Source organism: Toxotes jaculatrix, chromosome 4, assembly GCF_017976425.1.
Source record: "Toxotes jaculatrix isolate fToxJac2 chromosome 4, fToxJac2.pri, whole genome shotgun sequence".
In the NCBI taxonomy this organism is placed as follows: domain Eukaryota; kingdom Metazoa; phylum Chordata; class Actinopteri; family Toxotidae; genus Toxotes; species Toxotes jaculatrix.
In genome coordinates this window covers 4,478,013-4,498,106 of record NC_054397.1, presented here as the reverse complement: position 1 = coordinate 4,498,106, position 20,094 = coordinate 4,478,013, and the positions used below count along the sequence as shown (strand labels likewise).

Below are 20,094 nucleotides of genomic sequence, written 5' to 3'. Positions count from 1 at the left end.
AATGTCACATGTGCATGAAAGCAAAAAAATACCAAATTTCATATGCAGACATGTAACCAGCTACATGCCAACAAACATGTATGGTGAATATACTGTTTTTGTCAAAGTGGGGCAGCAATCACAAAATCAGTTCACTAAGACAACTGCAGAATACTGTATATCTCAGGGAAAATCTGTAAAAAAAAAATCTGTACCATCATATGTGTGAAATAGAGTTTACCCACCTTTTTAGAGTAATATGTCTTTTTGGGATTATGTCCTTTTATGCATTAATACATAACTTGATATTTGCTTGTTGTTGTGGCTGTTTACCTCATGACGATGATTGAGTCAAGGTGTGGTCATGTTTCCCACCTTTTTGTTGATCTTCTCTCTCTCACCGGGTCCACTTAACTCTCTCTGCACTCAAAACCTAGATTTCAGGTCCTGTGCAGTTTTTTTTTTAAATCCAAGTGTATGAAGTTTCTAGTGGCCAATCAAAGAGGTCCAGTCTGGGAAGTTGTCGATCTCTCCGGTCTCGTTCAGCTGTTGGTCTCCGTGCGTCAGTGTCAGCTTGTAGCGTAGACGCACCTTACGCTGAAGTAAAAAAAAAGAGGTTCATGTTAGGGACACAGCAAAGGAGATTTTTAAAAATAAAAATATAAATAAATCCATACATTCCTACATTTTGTAAAGAAGACTGTGCATGAATAAATAATCAAATTCAAATTAATATTTAATATTCTTCTCGGCTGTATTGTAGCTGCATCGAGTTATTGAGTTCACAGAGTCACAGAAGCCAGAATGATGACACAATGTCCCACATAACATGTACCATGGTGGGAGGCCATAATAAAATCATAGCTATGGACAGAAAAACACTGAAATGTAATGATTCAATATACAAATTATTCTGCTTCAACACAGAAGTAGGGAGTGAGATGAGTCACTAATATGTGAAGGTATATAAACCCACCTTGTGAGGATTAGCCAGTAGGACAACCTGAGAGATGGCAGGTGGAGGCAGGAGAGGATTGTAAGGAGGTAGGTGTGTCCCTGAGGCAGGTTGAAGTTTCACCAGCATGATCTGCAGGGCACATTTTAAACTGAGAATGAGCTGTACATTCAACTCTCAACCGGTTATGAGACACACCCATTTTGTGCACGAGCCTGAAAATAATGCAGCCAAAATAAAATGGTTGTACAGAGGTACAAACACGGGCGGAAATGTAAGGTTTTTTTTGTGTTGCTTTTTTTGGGGAATTAAATAAGGGAATAGCCACAAGTCTGAAGCAATTCTGTGTGATACAGGGAAGCTACAGTGCTTTGCATAATGAGACTTAGAGCTTTCCAACAAGGTATAATTTGTCAAAGTTGTGACAAGATTGAATCTGGTACAGACCAAAACATTCCACCAAAGCACTGCCAAAGCCAAAGTATCCCAAAGGTGGGACGGTGTATTTTAAATGGAAAAAAATGTCATTATGTAGATAACAATGTTCATACACAACAGACTGCTAAAAGTGTTGTGTAACAGAAAATACACAGATAATGGCAGACAAGTGTATAAAACGTAATAAGCAAAAATAAGTAAACAAATAAATAAAAAAGTCAACACTATCACTGTATTTCACACTTTATTTTCAACACAGACCATCGTGACTGTTGTTTGTTACCTTTGGAACGGCAGCTTGAAACAGGAAGTCTTTCACATCAAGTGAAGAGGTGTTCACTGTGGAGATGACGACCACAGCAACACTTGGATGGCCTGGCGGAGAGTCTTTGGCAAAATGGAGAGATACATGGACACCGCTCTGGTCGTATAATGTGATCGGCTCCAGCTGACCTACCACAAAAAAAGGAAACAACAGATATATAGAGGGATGGATGAGAATAAATCAATAGTAGCAAAATAGTGCGATGAAACTCATAGCAACACACAAGGTTAAACCAGCTACCGTCTCTACATATAAACCTGTGGACGTACTGGATTTGATGGCTTCCATTGGAACAAAGATGTTTTTCAGTAATTGTGGCGAACACAAGCTCTCCCCAGACACTTCATTTGGCTGTGTGTGGTACAGTGATCCCGATCCTGTGAACTGCTGATTTTGAGGGAGTGACCTGAGAGGAAAAGAGGCAGAGTCAGTTCACTAGTAATGTTAATGGCAGATATAATACCACAGGTGTACTGATAGTCAAACAAAACCTTCATATCTTACTTTGAGAAGTATAAACACGCTTCTGCTTTTTTCTATTTCACACAATAATAGAAACTGTCCAATACTTAGTGTTAAATTTTCTCTTAGCATGAAGCATCTGTGCAACAACTCTGCTTTTATAAAAGTTACTGAAATTCTCAATTTATTAATTATTTTTCCCACGAAATGTTAGACAATAGAGAAAAGTGTTTACTTACATAATGTATATTACTTATATTACACCAGCAAAGGCGGGAAAGTAAAAACATGGATGTTAACGACACAGGTTTCAAAATTTTAACAAAAACCTTGAAACAGTGTAAATGATTTTGAGGAAGGAAATGTACTCAACATGGTTGTCTGATCTGAGAGGGATACACACAATGTGCTTTGGTGAAGAGACTGAATGGAAAAAGCAACTTTGCTTTAAAGAAAACTCCACAGGACACCAAGTGGTTCAATTAAAAAAAAGTAAATAAGGCCAGGAATCTGACAAAGCACTCAGTGTCAGCTGTTAGCACTTGTGCTCGTGTGTTTCGGATCCATTTTGGTCACATTTCAGTCAGTACTGCCCTTCGACACACACACACACACATTATCTGAATTCATTTAGACATGCCGATACCCAGGGAATCTCCACTCCTTTCCTTGACATCCTTACCAAATATTAGTCCCGTTTGATGTAGTACTGCTCTCCAAACATCCACGAGCTCTCAGCAAAACACCTCTCCCTCCGTTTTGCTCATCATTCTTCTTCTGGATGTCTCCATTAAGCTGACAGTAAGGATAAACTGTGTTAAACACTCTTCCAAGTAAAATCAGCATTTTTAACCACAGATTCAAGCCTCACCTGCATAAGTTCCTCATAGTAAGACTTTGAAGTCTCTCGAGTCCCTTTCGAGACCTTATTATCTAACTCTGTAATTACAAGACACCACATCATTACATTATGAAACATATTCATCACTGCAATGGAAAATAAACCAGAGGTAGGTACAAATGGAGGTCTACCTAATTCAGGAAAATCTTGGTCAGGTACTGGATGGAAAGCGTTCTCCAGATGAGAGGGGAAAAGGGGTGAAGAGGATTCGAAGGATGGTGGTGAATCAGCTTTTCTGCGAGTCTGTGGAGAGTCCAGTGCTGACAGGTCGATGAGGTGGTAGCTTTTAATCTCTCTGGGACTCGTAGGCACTGGAGGAACAAGAAGAAGCAGGATCAAATACAAACAGAACAGAGCAGCCAAACAAACACAAGGTCAAGTTGTTTTCCACAGAGACTACTAAAAGACAAAAGGTGTACAAAATGAGGCGTACCACTGTTTTTACCCATCTTTCCTTCCTCACTTTTACTTCTTTCTCTTTCACCATTGTACTCTCTTCTCCCCACCAGGTCTTTGTAGCTGTTTACTACAAGTGTTAGCTCGTCGTTAGCCGCCAGGATCTGTGCCAGAGCAGCATCGTCGTCCATCGTCTCGCTGGCCAGGCGAAACAGGCTGGGCCTCAGCCGGTCACAGCTCTCGTACAAGGCCTGGAGTGGGAAGAGGGATGGATACAGTGCTGAGTAACTGCATTTACTGTGTCTCACACGTCCACACAAACACATTCTCCTCTACGGTGAAGAGAATTTGTTGCCGGTTTAGTGATTTTCAGGTCAGAATACATTTACAATACATTAAAACCAGGTTGCATGGTTTCCCTGATATCTGGGGTGATGCATTAAGTCAAAAACAGTGTAAAAAAAAGTGTTGTGCATTCACAAGTCTTCAGCGCTCGTCATAAATTTTACAAGTTCCCCAAACTCTACTGAACTGCATTCTTCTAAAATATTCATTTATAATAATGGGAAACATAATTGGGAATGTTGAGATTTAATCTCCAATTATTGTCGCAAAGTGTCCTCATGTTATTCTGAGATGCACTGATGGAACAAAAGTGTAAAAGCATCGACATTGTCAGGTATCCTGTCGAGAATAAAAGAAACTACAATGGGCATTATGTAGTTATTTAGTGTGAAAAACTCTCCCTCTGTTTTAAAACCAGAGTGGAAATGAAAGCCTGGAACAGCAAAATGATTCGACTGATCTATAAACATATCTACTGTTCCTTATTATTTTCTACTTTATTGTAAATCCTTCTGTCAGGATCCTGTAGGAACGATGACTCCATGACTCCCACTACAGACCTGATTGGTCTGTAGTCAGGTTTGGATCTGATCATCTGAAGTCAGTCTGCTCCAGAGAAGCTTAAGTTACTATGATGATCCCTGATTAAAAATTTCACATCACCTTCACATCATCACTGGGCTGTAACGCGGTTCCACTGATCGTGTGCTGGTCCAGCAGCTCTCTGAGCTGCTTGGTACTGCTCTCCACCTCCTTCAGAGTAGATTCGCGCTTCAGCACTTTCTCTGCCTTCTCCTGCTCCTAAAACAAACACACACACACAAAAACTGTTATTAATGTAAACTGTTATTAATGTAAAGACGACTGTGACCACCACAGCACTCCTCACCTCTTTGATGGTGCTTTTAATGAGTCTGTTTGCAGTTTCCAGGTCTTCCGGACGGGCACTTTTCAGTAATCTGGCTAACAGCTGACGATACAGACACAAGTTAGGATAATGAAAATGATACGCAAGCAGATGCCCTGTTAAACACAGACACATGCACACTCACCTTGGCTTTGTCCTCCTGGTCGAAAACAGATTCTGTGGTTCTTTGTGGTGGAGGAGCCATTATGAGTGTGTCTGGTAGTTTGGGATCTTTCATCACAATACCTGAAAAAACAAAAAGAAGGTAAAGATTTCTTTTTCAAGAAATCTTGAAAAAGGACATATTCCTAAAAATCAAATGAAGTATTATCACACCTTTAAATATCTGCAAACCCTAATATATCAAATACAGACAGAATTTTAAAATGTGAAACATGGATGTGTGAATCAGAAGTACATGTCCTCTGAGCACAGGCTTGAAAAAGCGTTGTCGTTTTGTGTCTGTGTTGCATCCTGACCTTGTTTCTTCAGCATTCTGTAGGCTTCCTGAATCTTGGGTTCATCTTTAAGCCAGAGCGTCCAGCCATAGAGGACCTCTGTCACTCTGTCTTTAACATTCTGAGGAGTCCACGCGCCGAAGTACTGCTCAGAAAAGATCAAGCGGGTCAGTCACAGAAGCGTCATTTCTCAGAGAGCAACTTTTACACGGCTAATTCTTTTCTTTAACTCTGCTGCTACATCAGATATAACTCATTTCCTAGTCCACTCTGTATCATGCTGATCCTCTGATATCAAACTGTGTACATTTAGTTCCTTTTCAATAAGTTTCCTTTCTGGATAAAGTTCAAACACAATCTCATTTGATTAATTTCATGTCATTTTGGATTTATAAATCTACATTATTCTTGTTTTCACAACAGTATTGACCCCTCTTCACTGTTCTGACCCTTTACAGTAACTATTTTTAATAAATATTATAAAACATGTCTTTTTATGCCTTGTAATTATTCTAATTTGCTATTATTGGACAGTTACCTATGCTTTGACTAATGTTCCTATTGTATAATATGTACCTGTGTGGTTAATGGTTTGACATATTTTTCTGTTGTATTTGTATCTGATTGAGCTTTGCACATGTATTTGTTAGATAAGTCATATATCCGTGTAGTTTATTTGTATAAAGGTTTTATTTACAGATTAGAATTGGTGTTTGCAGCTTTAGCTTTGTGTTTATAGTTGCTGTCTTGTTTCTTTTCATAGCACTTTTAATGAATGCAATTAAATGATTAAAAATAGAATTTTCTATTCTGTACTGTCTTTTTGGGAGTTTGAAGTCATGTGAGTTCTCAGCATCAGGCAGTAAATCTCTTTTAATTAAAAAAAAAAAAAGACTGAATTACTACTTTAAAAATCACAGTTTAAGTAACGTGTTCCCCTTGTTTCCAGCTACCAACACGCTCTGGGACGGGTAGTACCTTTGGGGTTAATACTTTGATGAGCTCATTGAGAAAGCGAAACTTGGCGGCTTCGCTGTGGAACCTCTTCCCGCAGTTGTTCATACATGCCTCCAGAACCTGGAAAGCACCAAAGCAGAGACCTTGAGACATGAAAATGAGATTAAAAGAAAAGATTGTTCTTACGCAACACAAGAGAGTGGGAACAGATTTTTTCACTGCATGCATGCTTGTGGTTAACCACCTTTATATATCACATGACAGGAGGCACATGAACATCGAGAATCTTCTCCGAGTTGCATTTTGCAGGGAAACAGAGGCAGAGCAGATTCAAATGCAGATCAAACCCCTCATGTCACCATGTGATTAAAGTTAGTCACAGATATCATTCACCTCACCTCCTGCTCCCAGGGTTAAAACAAAGGCATTGTTCTTCACTGAATGATGCAGTGTTAAATGCTGCGTATGAGCTGTGACAAAAAGCATTAAATAAAAACAGATCTATGTATTTACTGTATGTAGGGACCAAACAATCTCATTATCACAACTGACTTTTAAAACAATAAAAAAAAAAAAGAACATTTCAAATTTTAAAAACAGGGGAAAATTTGTTGCCAGTTGCTTCAGGGGACTTCATAAATGAAAAATAAGACAAAAGATAAAAATATGCTGTGTAATGTAGATTATATGTGTGTTTTTAGCTGGAGGTGAGGATTCTGATCTGGTTACTTACGGTCAGTGCCTGCAGAGCCTCTTTCTCCTGTGGGGACTGGATTTTATGAGCAAGAAGACGAGTGGCTACCTGTGGCCTGAAAGCAGAAAATTAAGCTTTAAATCACATTAAAATGTCTGAAAAGACTTGAAGCAGAGAACATATTATGCCAGCAGCAAAAGAGGATCTATTCACATAGATTCCACACTCTGTAATGCTTGATCACAGCTAACAGAAATGGAATGGAAATGGATGAAAACCTAAAATAAGGAGGAAAGTGTTAGATTTTTGTTGCCTTTGAATTAACATTGCATTACATTTAGACAATATAATGTGTTTATACTGAGCAGAGGAAACATGGTCAAAGGCGAAGGTGCTGCAGAGTTCTTGCACGATGCTGTAACTGAGAAGCTGTGATCGCAACATGGATGTGAAGCAACTCTTTCTCAAACAACACAATTGCGTTAAAGTCACTTCCAGAAGCAAGCGGCCTTCCTCAAACAGTTTAATTCATGTTCAAAGCTGAAAAACGATGTGGAAACTCACGTGAAAAAATGCGGGTAACAATAAAGAAAAAAAACTAATTCTTCATACCCTTCAGTCTCCTGGTTTACAAGCTGGTAGAAGCCCTGGATGCAGTCCCATCTGTCCTCCTGATTATTTGGGTCTGTGGCCTGGTCTGGAACAAACAAATCAGAGATGTCCAAGAAATATTTTCATAATGTGCCACAATTAGATCAAACATATGCTTACCAGTGTATGCAAAAATATACAATTTAATGAGGAAGTGAAATTACGCTGACAGATCAGTGACAGATCTGCACAAAAAAGGGAAAATCTGCTTAAAGCATGTTTTACTAAGTACACAGAATCTATGAGAAGTAGGAACGTTCTGCATGTTCAGGCACTATAAGCAAACCTTACGGATGTAGTAAGCAAAACAACACTGCAACAAACAATTATTTTCATTATCAGTTAACATGTTGGTTATTCTTTCCATTAATTGAGGAATTTTTGAGTCTATAAAACACCAGAAAACTTTCCAGAGCTTCCAGAACTCTTCAAATTGCATGTTTCATCTGACAAGTTCTCCAGAACCAGAAGGTTCTGTATTTTGCTCAGTAAGTGGCTTAACTGATTAGCAAAACTGCTGTTGTTGTTGTTGTTGTTGTTGACTAACTGTCCTTCAATTTACCAATTAATAATTTCAGCACTAGGGTAGGATTCCTTAATGCTATTTTGAGGTACTGGTACTTCAGTATTTCTATTTTGGCTGACTTCATACTTTACTGAACAACATTTATTGGTCAAACGGAGCTACTATTTATTTTGAATATCCAGATGTTACACTGAAAACGAGATAAAATCATGAAATACTGTCATTTTGGCATAAAAGTCTTCCAATATTAAAACAGGCACTTTGACATTATATAAAAAGTCAAGGAGCATGTAAGGTCAACTGATTTGAATAAAATGGCCAAAATTGGGGATAGGGGGTTTTCACAAGAATTAAATAGGCCTGCAACCAACGATTCTGTTCATTATTGATTAATCATTTGATCTATAAACATAAAAAATCCAAGAGCACAAAGTCACATCATTAAATGTCTTGTTTTGTCCGACCAAGAGTCCGAACCCTTAAAATACTTAATTTACTAGAACGTAAGTAAAAGCAGGACATCTTTTTCTTTTGATCAACTAATGAAATAAATGACTAATTGATGCAGCTCTATTATTAATACTCTGAAAATAGCTGTATTTACAACGAGTACTTGCACTTGTCATTTTACTTGCAAACTTGTCAGTAAATTCACTACTAGTGTCACTACTAGTGTCCGTCTCCGTGGTAGTATTATTAGTTTTACTCGAACAAAATGAAAACTTGTGAAAACTTTTTTTTTTTTTAATCTTAACCTGAAAGATATTATGGAAGTTTTCTAGCTCCGTGAACGCGCACAACAGACGCGCAGACACAACGCACCGCTCCACCGCTGGTGGGGCACGCGCACGACCTAACCAACTTCCTGTTCCAACTGATACTTTGTGCATCAGGGCAAACTGATTTATTAAAGTTAAAATAAATCGACATACACGCACATTCACGCAAATATAAAGTCTAATTACAGTAACTTAGTCCAGCTGACGCCGCCAAAGAACGGTTCCCGTAACGAGCAGCGGCGGTTGGTTCAGATATGAGATGATAACGTTACGTTAGCAAGGTCGGCTCTACGAGTAAAAAAAAAACCAACAACAACAACAAATTAACTTTGTTGGATTCCCACATTTTACTTACTGAGCCACGACTCGAAAGTTTCCGTGCTGTCACCGGTCGCCATCGCGGTCCGTCTCCTGCGGGTCCGGGGGAGCTTTAGCCGCTGATGTGAGCGCGTCTGCTGGGGGAAGCGGAGGTGTCAAACTGCTGCCTGTGTCACTGTGGCGACATGTGACACTCACGCCCAGTCACACTCCTGACACACTAACCAGTTTATGTGTTACACCCCCCGCCCCCTCCCCTCACACAGAACATCTGCCCCACACTGTGTCAGTGGTGGAAACTTAAGTATTTTACAAAAAAAAAAACTCTCATGAACAATTAATTATCTCCACTCCCATGCTTAACAGCTGGGAAAGTTTTCTTTTCATAAAATGCTGCTTCTTTATTTTCTCCAAACACACAGAGCTCCGTTTTGACTTCATCAGTCCACAGCACTTGTTTCCAAAAACAAGACTGGATTGACTGGACAGATGTTGCTTTGTAGACTTCAAACGTTGACATTTTGTGATGAGGTTGCAGGGAATCTTCCGTCTCTTGGGTCTTCTGTGTATAGACCCTGTCTGTCACTGCTATTGTATATGCTAAGCCTTCCTGCAGCTCCTCTGCAGTCATATGGAGGTTTTGCTTAATGTTCCTGCCCTGCAGACGGGGCAGTTTTATCTGAATGTTTTCTTGGTCTTCCAGGTCTTGTCTCGACTTCTGCAGTTGACATGGCATTTTGGACAGAGGAAATTGCAAGCTGGAAACACTCTGATATCTTTTTATAGCCTCCCCTGCGTCGTAGGCATCAATTAGCTTCATTTTCAGATCATCAGTCAGTCGCTCAGAAGGGCCTGTGGTTCCTGAGTGTTACCACATGGTTTGAAGAGTCTGAGAATTTATCAGCTCAGGAAATGTCTTCAGCTGACAGCTCAATATGAAAAGTCTTGACCTGTTCTAACGGGTTAATGAAGTGACATTTAAAGAGGAAGGCTCACGTTTGAATGTCTGTTTGTTGCAGGGGTTACAGTTACTTCTTTTCACTTCATTTCTTTGACAGAGGCCATATTCTGCTGTATGGGTCCTTCCACTTTTGATGCTTTAATTATATTTAGGTGATAATGCTTTAAGTAAAATTTTGAAGGCAGGACTCTCTGAGTACTGAGTCTTGAATCACAACACAAATATATTATTTAAATACTTAAAAATTTGGCTATAGCTGATATTTTAACAAGATATGATAATTATTTGATATTATTTGGCAAAGCTTTCAATCTTTAATACAATATCCTATGAGATTAAAGTGAAACAGGTGAGCAGTAATGTAACATTAAATATATATGTTTCATGAGAAAGAGTCAGCAGTAATTCAAATAATTTATGACGTGATTTTTTTCCCAAAAGCATCCACTGCTATTTTCTGTGTGTGGGGAGGGAGGGGGGAGGGAGGGGGGAGGGAGGGGGGGTGGGGGGGGGTGGGGGGTTGTGTCCCCTGTTTTTTGCATGACTGGTATTTTATGACTTTTTCATGTTTGAATTGGAAGTGTTTTCCCTCGTGGCTATACAATGCATCTGTACACTGGAGTTCGTTAAAACAGTTCTTGTGAAGTAAAGCACAAGATAATTTGCATACAGAATACCCAGGTACTTCCCATCTTTAAGCCCATGGTGTCACCTGATCCTGTAAAGCCTCACACCAATGAATAAAACAGTGTGTAAAATAAGTTTTCAGCTGTTTTATAAAATATCTGCAGTGATTCAAGTACTATTTAACTTGCACCAGTGGGGTGCAGTTCATTTTAAATGTGTCCCAGTTAGCTTTGACAGAATCGGTGCGAGGTCAGACGTTTAACTCTCAACATACAGGCCACGTCCTTAACAGCAGTTCTTGTCTTCAGGTTCACACCAGTCCATGAGGTGACAGGCTGTCCCGTCTTTAACTGGTCTCTGAGAGCAGCAGGAGTTTCTCGAACCGATGGCTGATCTCTGCAGGCCCCAAAGACACCATCATCTCAGCTACACTGGGACCTTGCTACAGGTCAGAGGGGAACAGGAGATCAAAAGTCAGTAGAGTAACGCAAATCACACCAGACAGTAACCTCTGTGAAACACATTGAGAAAGAACTTCCTCTTTTCCACATTCTAGTCATTACTTCATTTTAAACATGCTATTTTAGAGTTTAGCTTAGTCATGCCATGGATGGAAATTTTAAAAAGGGATAAATGCAGGTTTAAAAGTCCATCAGGAACTACTGAATCTTTTTGATTATTGCAGCCCAAAAAAATGACTGAATCAGCTGAGGTGAAAATTGTAAAATACAGTTTTAAAAGTAAAATTGCAGAAATGAAAGTTGCAAGTCCCTGTAGAAAATGATTGGAGAATGTTGTCAGTTCCTTAGTGAGTGAAAATGATACTCAAATATTACAGTGCAGGTGGTCTTCTTGAGGAAGACAAAAAATAACTATGCAAAAATAAATCAAAGAAAAACAAACATGTTAACAAGCCTGTGATTTGTTCACTAAGAGAGCAGCCTAGCTCAGCGAGACACACTGAAAGGCTGTAATTTTTTTACGGTATGCTGCAAAAGTATGAAGAGTGACTAAATTCACAATGCAAACCTTGTTGGGACTAGCCTTTGGGAACCACTACCACCTTTGGCAGATAGTTTTATTCTTGATTTAGGAAATTTCACCCACTCTTCCTGTAGATTACTTCAATTAAATCATTTTCTCCAACTAACAAACATTAACAAGATGAAAAGGAGGCAAAACATCCTCTCATTCATCACTCACTCTTCTGACAGTCTCTGCATTTGTGATGCATTTGTACAGAAACATTACAAAGCCAGCTTATTAAACGTGGACAGATTGTGCTGCATCCACGACCTGCTGAAGGCGAAAACTTTCTTAGCTACGTTTTCAGAGCCTGTTAAATGAGCTTAACCTCCGCCTGCATTAAAACTTGTCCTCACATTGGACGTTTCCAACACTGCTTCATTTGCTCAGCACAAGTAAGTAAATGAAATCATTCAAAACGCAAACCACCTGTGTTCATTGCTGTTTCCCGTCAGTTAAAAACAACAACACGTTTGGTCTTTGCAAATGGAATTGATGTACGTCTTTATTTGCATATAGAGTGGGGAACTGAGGTCCCATCACAAGTGCTCACTGGAGACACGTGTGGAGATGCCTACTCAGAGCTGTCCACTTGTGATCAGATGACCTGAGACGCATGTTAATGCCAGGTCTGAACAGGGCTTTAATCTTTTTTTTATTTGTTTTTCAGTCAGTAAATGTTGAAGGCAAATGGCTCAGTCAGTCACACACAGCTGAGGATGCGTGAAGATTGACTCAACACACAACCAGAGCTGCTGGTGAAGCTCTGGGTTAAAGGATAAGTCTGGAGCATTTCTTTATTTGGCAACAAATCCAACAAAAAAAACCTAAACAACAATAAATTTATCCTACTAACAACTACTGTGTATGTATTCAGAACTTAAGTCAGCTTATTCCTCTGTGTCATAGAGCTCCATAACACAGGGGAATTTTCCAAAAACTATTAAAAACACATGATGAAAAATACAGGCACTGTGTTTGTATTGCAAACAGCTCCACACACTAATAACTGCAATGCCTTTCACAGTCTCTGGAGAGTAGTTCCTGTAAAGCAGAGGCTACTGCGCGTGTTACATATAACAACCTCCTGACTTTGGACTAGTTCACTCTCAAGTTCTTTGAAAGTTCTTAGAGAAATTTACAATGTCTGGGACAAAGTCTGACAAGTACAAAGACTGTGTAAGTCTAACGCACAAGAAGAAATTGTTGGATGTGATTGATTCATAGAAGCATACGTGTATAAACCAGAGTATTCAGATGAGAGGATACAAGGATGTAGATGCTGCAGTGAATGGGACGTTCACCCCCTGAGGGTTGGAGACTTTCTTCAGGGTGAAAATAAAGTGACAGCATAACAGAGTGAAGACAGTCCCACAGCCATGGACAGAGCACATCATTTTCTAATGCTAATTTCGCACAAGTGGAAAGCTCAAAAAAAAAAAAAAAAAAAAGACATGATTGACATGATTGATTACAATGCAAACTATGTTCCAGAGCATGCGCAGTAGCCTCCCCCTTAGGAGGAACTACTCTCCAGAGACTGTGAAAGTCATCAGCTGTGCCCATATTTTTCATAATGAATAAAGGTGTTACCCACTGCAACAGTGTCGGGCACAGTGATGTGTTTTTAATAGTTTTTGGACAACAATGGAGGTCTGTGGCACAAAGGAATAAGCCAAGGTTCTGGATACACAAACAAAACTTTTTGGGAGGTTTGTTGACAATTATCAAAATGTAGGACACGGCCGGCCTTCTTCTTTCAAGTTAGCTTGAAGTTCAGCACCTCCCACCTCAGCTGAAACAATTTCACACAGGAAACCCTGCAGATTTTTAAAACTATCTGTCATAAAACTGAGCATGATGTCTTCACATACCTGCAGACCGCTGAGTGCCAGACGTAACAGCTTCATCACTTCTCGGTACTTGGTGGCTTTAGTCTGTTTAGCCAAAGTCTTCAGATCTTTACTGAGCTGATCCACTGCCAGCTCCTCGCCTCGCTCTTCTATCAGTCTAAATGCACAGACACAGAAATGTTCAAAACCCTGCTAAAACACTGTAGCTGCACAGTGAAAAGTTTATACTACTACATACTTCAGCACTAGTGAGGCAATGTGCCGGGCTTCTGAGGTGAGTGCTGCCACTTGCTGGCTGGAGAAGGAAGGACGCACCCAAAGGTAAGAATAACCAGGACCTACGAGCTCCTTTAGGGAGGATATGTGACCCTGTAGAGAGGGGAAGAGAGTAGTTTCAGTATTACAGGACAGACAGAAGAGCCATACTGAGAAAGAAGAGTATAGACCATATCTGATCACCAACAGAAAGAGAAAAAAGAGTAGAAGAATAAACAGAAGATTACAGGATTTGACATGAAAAATATATGATTTTCTCACAGAGACAATTTACCATGAGGAATAATATCTACATTTTTGATGGAAAACCAAGATGATTTACTGCAAATTGAAACCATTTATAATAAACATTTTATCAAAACCATGAACTAGTTTTATGGCTTTGACGTGCCGGGAGATTTTAAGTAATTTACCAACCTGAATTACAAAACTTCACTAGTTCCTTTTTTGCTCAAGGTAAAAACAACCCATCCAGGGGTCAAACACAGAAGTTTCACACACTTGCTTGTTTGAGTTGATTATATTAAAAATACAGTAAAAAAAAAACTATTTCTGGTCAGCACCAATTTCCATTTGGCCCCCTCTTTATACCGTGGCTACATGCTGACAGTCCACGCTGGACACTGGGTTTTCCTTAGTTGTAGTAAGGTCAAAATACTTATTTGTAAATATGATCTTAAAGTTACCTTACGAAGATGCAGCACCCGCCTGATGTAATCCTCACGCAGGACTTCCTCATCCTGGATCTCTGCTGCGTACGCCTGCTGGATTTGTATCTGAAGATCTTTAATCAGTAAAAGACACTGCTCCTCGTTTTCAATACGCTGCTCCAGGTGGATTCTGTTGCAATTAAGAGACATTACTGATATATGACCTACTATTCAGCTTGTTTTAACCACAAAACCTACATTTACTTGAAAAGGACATTGCAGCAGCCCCGTGAGCCTGTAATGCTCATTACACAACAGAGGAACAATTGTTGTACTGATGAGGTATTCTGAAAGGCCAAGAAGTGGGTTCAGTTTATCGTCTGTACAGCAACAGGTGAGGAAATTTCACGCTTTTCTCTACATTTATAATGTTAGCCTGTTTTCATTTTATGTTAACATTAAGCTCAAACTACGGTCTCAAGCTTAAGTCTCGGACAAGTGGTTTTAGGGAGCTCAGATGAGAGAAATGAGAAAGAAAACAACAGATGTGAATGTGAAAAGACAGGAACACAGAGAGGGACGGAGTTTTCACTTACCTGTTGAATTCTGGTAGTTTTTCCAGGTCTAACAAAGCAGAATGAGTTGTGATCTTTGAAGCATTAAACTCAGAAATCAGCTCATCTATCCTCCTCCCCGTTCGATTGGCTGTAAAGCAACATGATGACTTAGAAACATAAAACTATAACTATTATTATTTTGGCAAAATATCCAGAGCTGATATTTTTAAAGTTTACGCAACTGAAGCATCCAAACAAATGCATTTTTTATAGTCACTAACTCTTTATGTTTCTGTATTACTTCCGCCAAGGAGGTTATGTTTTCACCCATGTCTGTTTGCTTGTTGTTTATTTTTCAGCTGGATTAAACAATAAGTATCGAACTTCCCCCATCCCTCCACCAAACTTGGTGGAGGGATGGGGCATGAGCCAGGGAAGAATCGATTAAATTTCGGGGCAGATCCAGATAGTTCACGAAGAATATAAATTCTTATCTCTGAACTCTGGTGTATGCTGTTTGACACTGTCCTAGGCAGCCGTATGTGCTCTACTGAGAGCGATTCCAGTTCTCTTTCTGAAAACTTTCCAATCACTCACTGCTGAATCCAGATCCACAGTTGGTAGTGATATCCAGAAGGGCCTCAGGCAGGATCCCTTCTCTCTGGTAGCTCTGGATGAATATGTCCCCCTGCCTCTTGGACAGTTTACTACCATCTTTGTTCACCAGAAGTGGCAGATGTCCAAAGGTGGGTGGCTTCCATCCAAGAGCTCGGTACATGAGGAGATGTTTGGAGGTGGAGATGAGCCACTCAGACCCCCGCAGAACATGGGTGATCTTCATGTAATGATCATCTACTATGTTAGCGAGGTGGTAGGTGGGAAAACCATCTGCTTTGATCACCACAGGATCCCCCTCCACCTAGAAGAGAGGACAGAGGGTATGAAGGAAAACTGAAAAGAAAAAGTTTGTAAATATAATGGAAAAAATGCATCAAAACACCCTTCAGTTATCTGACGAAGCTGGGGATTAATAGTCCAAACACAATCCTAACCCATTTAGTGAGTACTACAAAATCAAATAAACAAAAGGCTACAAAAGACATTTTAGAAACCCGACCTGGGCCACCTCATGACGATTCCATCCAAAGATCAGATCCTGAAAAGGCTCGACGCCCTCTTCCAGACGAAATCTGATCACATGTGGCGCTCCCTGAGCCAGCTTCTCTTTGACCTGGTCAGCCCGAAGGTGGCGACACCTGTTGTCATATCTGCAGAGAACGGGAAATCCAGCAAATGCCTTAAAAAACATCCTGATGTCTGGTTGTATGTTATCTTCAAGTCTGTGAGAATATGACACATAAAGAAAACAGTGAGTTTATTCCGGTTATTTTGTCACCTAGGAGTCTGTCCGGCCCTCAAAGCCTCTTTTTTGAGTAGTTCCAGTCTCTGCGGGCTGCAGAAACAGTAGTAGGCATGACCATTCTTGACAAGCTGCTGGGCTGTCTGGCTATACAGGTCTAATCTCTGAGACTGCAGATATGGACCCACCGGCCCACCTTGGCGAGGACTCTCATCTGGAGGTATACCTGGCAAACATGAAAATGGTGAAATGAAATTAATAAACCTTTGCAGTGCTGTATTTCAACATAAAAAATTGCCAACAATAAAAATACAATTTTAGCTGCAGTTTAATATCTGAAAAGTGAATAATTCGGATTTCAGACTAAACCCCTGATGGCCCTTTATACTAAATAAACTTTGCAGTGACAATTCACTGTCGTTCCTACCGGCCCACTCTAACATGTCTTCTATGGACTCTGCTGCTCCTGGTACCAATCTGCTCTGATCAGTGTCCTCCAGTCGCAGGATGAACGCGCCTCCAAACTTCTTTGCAAAGATGTAATTGTAGAGAGCAGTTCGGAGGCCTCCGAGGTGTAAGAAGCCTGCGGCGCAAAGCAATATACCGTCAGAATATCCGACTGATTAAACACCTGAAGAGGCTGGTTTTCATTTTACACAAGGTGTTTAAATGAAGATGTGGATGAAATTTACAAAACAGCGCCAAATACTTTGTTATGGACACAGTGAAAATGACAGCTGTTGTGTGCTGTAGATGATGAACTGGAGCAAACAGGGAAATTCACTAAGCCAGGTACAGAAAGAAATAGATTTCCCAGTTTGGTGTGGAAGAACTTGACTGGCCCGCACAGAGCCCTGACTTCACAACGAAGATGAACTGGAATTGAGCCTGCAACCAAACATCAGTGGTCGACCTCACTGTTTTTGTTTTTGTGGGTCATTTTATGTCTCTTTGAGGTTATTTTGCATCTTTTATAGTTGTTCAGGGTCTCTCTGTGGTTGAATTTTGTGTCTGAAGTGAGCTCTTTGACTTTCAAACAAGAAATATTAACAGTCACTTCATACTTAGGCCAGGGAGGTGAGGGGGGCCTGTGCCCAGTAGGCCCATCCATGAACCCTCGCCCCATGGAGGTAACGTCCAGATACTTTTGGCCGTGCATCAGCTTTCCTCGGAAACTATAATTTCAGGATGTGAGTGTGTTTGATTTGTTGATCTCTTTTGGAAAAATGGTGCAGCAGAAAAGAAAGCAAACGTAAAGGACCTTACCTGTCGGACTGGGCGCAAACCTGACCCTCACTTCCCCCTGAACCGCGGAGCAACAACTTCTAATGGCGGCGCTCACCTGGAGTTTATCCCGCGTACTTCTGGGACACTGTGAAACTCTCCGTGTCACCACACCGCCCAGGTTACACCGCTGACAGGATCTCAGCCACAGCCACATGACGATAAAACGTCTTGACGGCGTTTTACCGACAAGATACGCGTCTTAACGTCCACACCGGAGACCGGCGAACGACACCAGCCGAAGTCCGACCCGGTTAAATGTGCACGAACGTTACCGAGACTGCATTTCAACAGACGAGGGCAAAACACTAAAAAGAATCGTTATGATTACAAAAGTTATTCCCTCACGTGTGGGAATGTTTGGGTCAAACATGATTTCAGCCCATTGAATAATCTTGTTCGTCGAAACAAGACCGGAAGTAGAATTTAGCTTACATAAAGCGCGTACTGCCCCCCAGCGGGCACCCTCGTTATTTTTTCTAATCCAATAACAATTGCTGCGTAAATGTAGAGACCAAGGGGGGAGTTGTAGGTTTCAGCAGTGAGGATCACTTCCGCGTTCAAAAAGTTGCAGTTCCTCGGCTGCCGCTGGGGGCTGGCTCCATTCATTCATTCATTCATTCATTCATTCATTTTTTTCGTTTTTTATTTATTTTTATTTATATTTTTAAAGCGACGTAAATCTTAAAGTTGTCTTAAATATAATGATAAAAACCTAAACAACCAGTTATTATTATTTGTTTAGTATATTAAATGCCAATCTTGGCCACAACTGTAGAAAAAGCCTGTACACAAACTGGGGGCATGGGATTTGAAAGATGTGAGTGTTTATCAGACAGTGGTTTGATGAAAGTGTCACTCAGTTGTATTATGAGGGACTTGGACCCAGGCAGCCAGAATAACCTGCAGGAAGCTCTGAAGGTCACACTGTCAAACTCACAGTAAAAAAAAAAAAACAACTTCACAAACTGACGAAAGGTGGCAGGACACACCACTTTAAGCTGTGTCATATTCAAGTATGATTACTCTGCAGCAATGGGAAGCAGCTAGAGAATTATCTCAAGGATGCATGGCTGAGGCAGATGAGGGAAATGTCATATAGGGTAAAGGAAACTCCAAGGAAACCACTACAAAAACCTGGCTCTTGCCAAGTCACTTATTTCTTCTATAAACAATAAATATTATGCTGGAATGATTCTAGAAGTGAGTGTCAGTTTCTTACATAAAGTTCATTAAAGCAATATCATCATCTTCCCTATCAGCCCACGAAGAGTATTCACATTGATCTTTAGGCAATAGGCAAGAAAAGGGAAGAAATATAATCTTTGACCACCTGGGGGCAATGTGTGGATTAAAGTAATTAGTTCAGCTATAAGCTGGTGACCTCCAATTTACACACAAAAAGGCTAAACACATTGGTTTCTGTGCACTTGTTCAGTATTCTTTCAAATACAATATTTCTGGTATGTAATTCTTAAAGCATTTTCAACAAGTTCTTAAATACTGTGATGCATAACCTGATGTGGGTTACATCATTAGTCATATCAGTGATACAGTGGTTGTGAACCAACTGATATTTACACTTCTTCTTCATCAGGTTGTGAATGAACTTAATTCTATTTGAAGATTTTGTAATCCAGTTCCTGCGATATAATTTATGGCCGGGTCTCTGTTCACTGTAACATTCAGTTACCCTTTATACTGAATGACTCACTCTCTGTAATACTGATTTCACTTTGTTTGGAGCCTCAGATTATTAACAAACCAGTTTAACTTGATGTGCCTGTGCATGCTAGGTGTGTGTGTGTGTGTGTGTGTGTGCGTGTGTGTGCGTGTGTGTGTATGTGTGTGTGTGTGTGTGTGTGTGTGTGGTGTGTGTGTGTGTGTGTGTGTGTGTGTGTGTGTGTGTGTGTGTGTGTGTGTACAGATGAATTCTATGAGTTCTAAGAATAACTTCTGTTCAGAATCTGTCACTGTGATATTTACAGTCCACATTTAGATTTTCAAGTTATCTTATCAGTTGATGTTTTACCTTCTAACTTTAGGCATTAAAGCCAATGGACAGACTAACCTGGAACATGTTAAAGACACATGTCACCTCTGAAAGAGTTCTCTTTCTCATTGGTGGCAGGACTGTTTATGGTCAACCCTTATTGTGCTGTATACACATCGTGACTGGGTTTGGTGCCGTGAAACCACAGAGTGGGAAGTTTCTGTGGCAAGCTGTTTAAAGTTCAAGATAAATCCATATTAAATCCATGCTGATCTCTTAGGTAAACTGTACATGATTGGCTGTCTCAAATATTAGGTCCAAATTGCTTTATTGTTAACATAGCTAGAGGCTTATATATCCAAAAACAAATACTAGGGAGGTGTAACCTGCTGAACATGAATCGGATGTAACTTTAT

General features: G+C 40.2%; 2 protein-coding genes across 2 annotated transcripts; both read right to left on the bottom strand.

Moving 5' to 3' along the window:
* Nucleotides 1-381: 381 nt before the first annotated feature.
* On the bottom strand, nucleotides 382-9,267 carry LOC121181068 (ADP-ribosylation factor-binding protein GGA3-like). The gene is made up of 16 exons (XM_041036855.1): nucleotides 9,129-9,267; nucleotides 7,430-7,514; nucleotides 6,857-6,932; nucleotides 6,145-6,243; nucleotides 5,188-5,311; nucleotides 4,854-4,954; nucleotides 4,691-4,771; nucleotides 4,465-4,602; nucleotides 3,494-3,707; nucleotides 3,192-3,371; nucleotides 3,031-3,098; nucleotides 2,842-2,954; nucleotides 1,967-2,103; nucleotides 1,656-1,825; nucleotides 956-1,066; nucleotides 382-576 (listed from the first exon to the last, which is right to left on the bottom strand). The coding sequence occupies exons 1-16, from the start codon at nucleotides 9,169-9,171 to the stop codon at nucleotides 466-468; spliced, it is 1,851 nt and encodes a 616-aa protein (XP_040892789.1). The 5' UTR covers nucleotides 9,172-9,267; the 3' UTR covers nucleotides 382-465.
* A 699-nt stretch (nucleotides 9,268-9,966) lies between these two features.
* ears2 (glutamyl-tRNA synthetase 2, mitochondrial) lies at nucleotides 9,967-18,073 on the bottom strand. The gene is made up of 10 exons (XM_041036856.1): nucleotides 17,668-18,073; nucleotides 16,829-16,984; nucleotides 16,438-16,627; nucleotides 16,159-16,309; nucleotides 15,639-15,960; nucleotides 15,081-15,189; nucleotides 14,521-14,674; nucleotides 13,797-13,927; nucleotides 13,580-13,715; nucleotides 9,967-11,121 (listed from the first exon to the last, which is right to left on the bottom strand). The coding sequence occupies exons 1-10, from the start codon at nucleotides 17,840-17,842 to the stop codon at nucleotides 11,026-11,028; spliced, it is 1,620 nt and encodes a 539-aa protein (XP_040892790.1). The 5' UTR covers nucleotides 17,843-18,073; the 3' UTR covers nucleotides 9,967-11,025.
* Nucleotides 18,074-20,094: the final 2,021 nt, after the last annotated feature.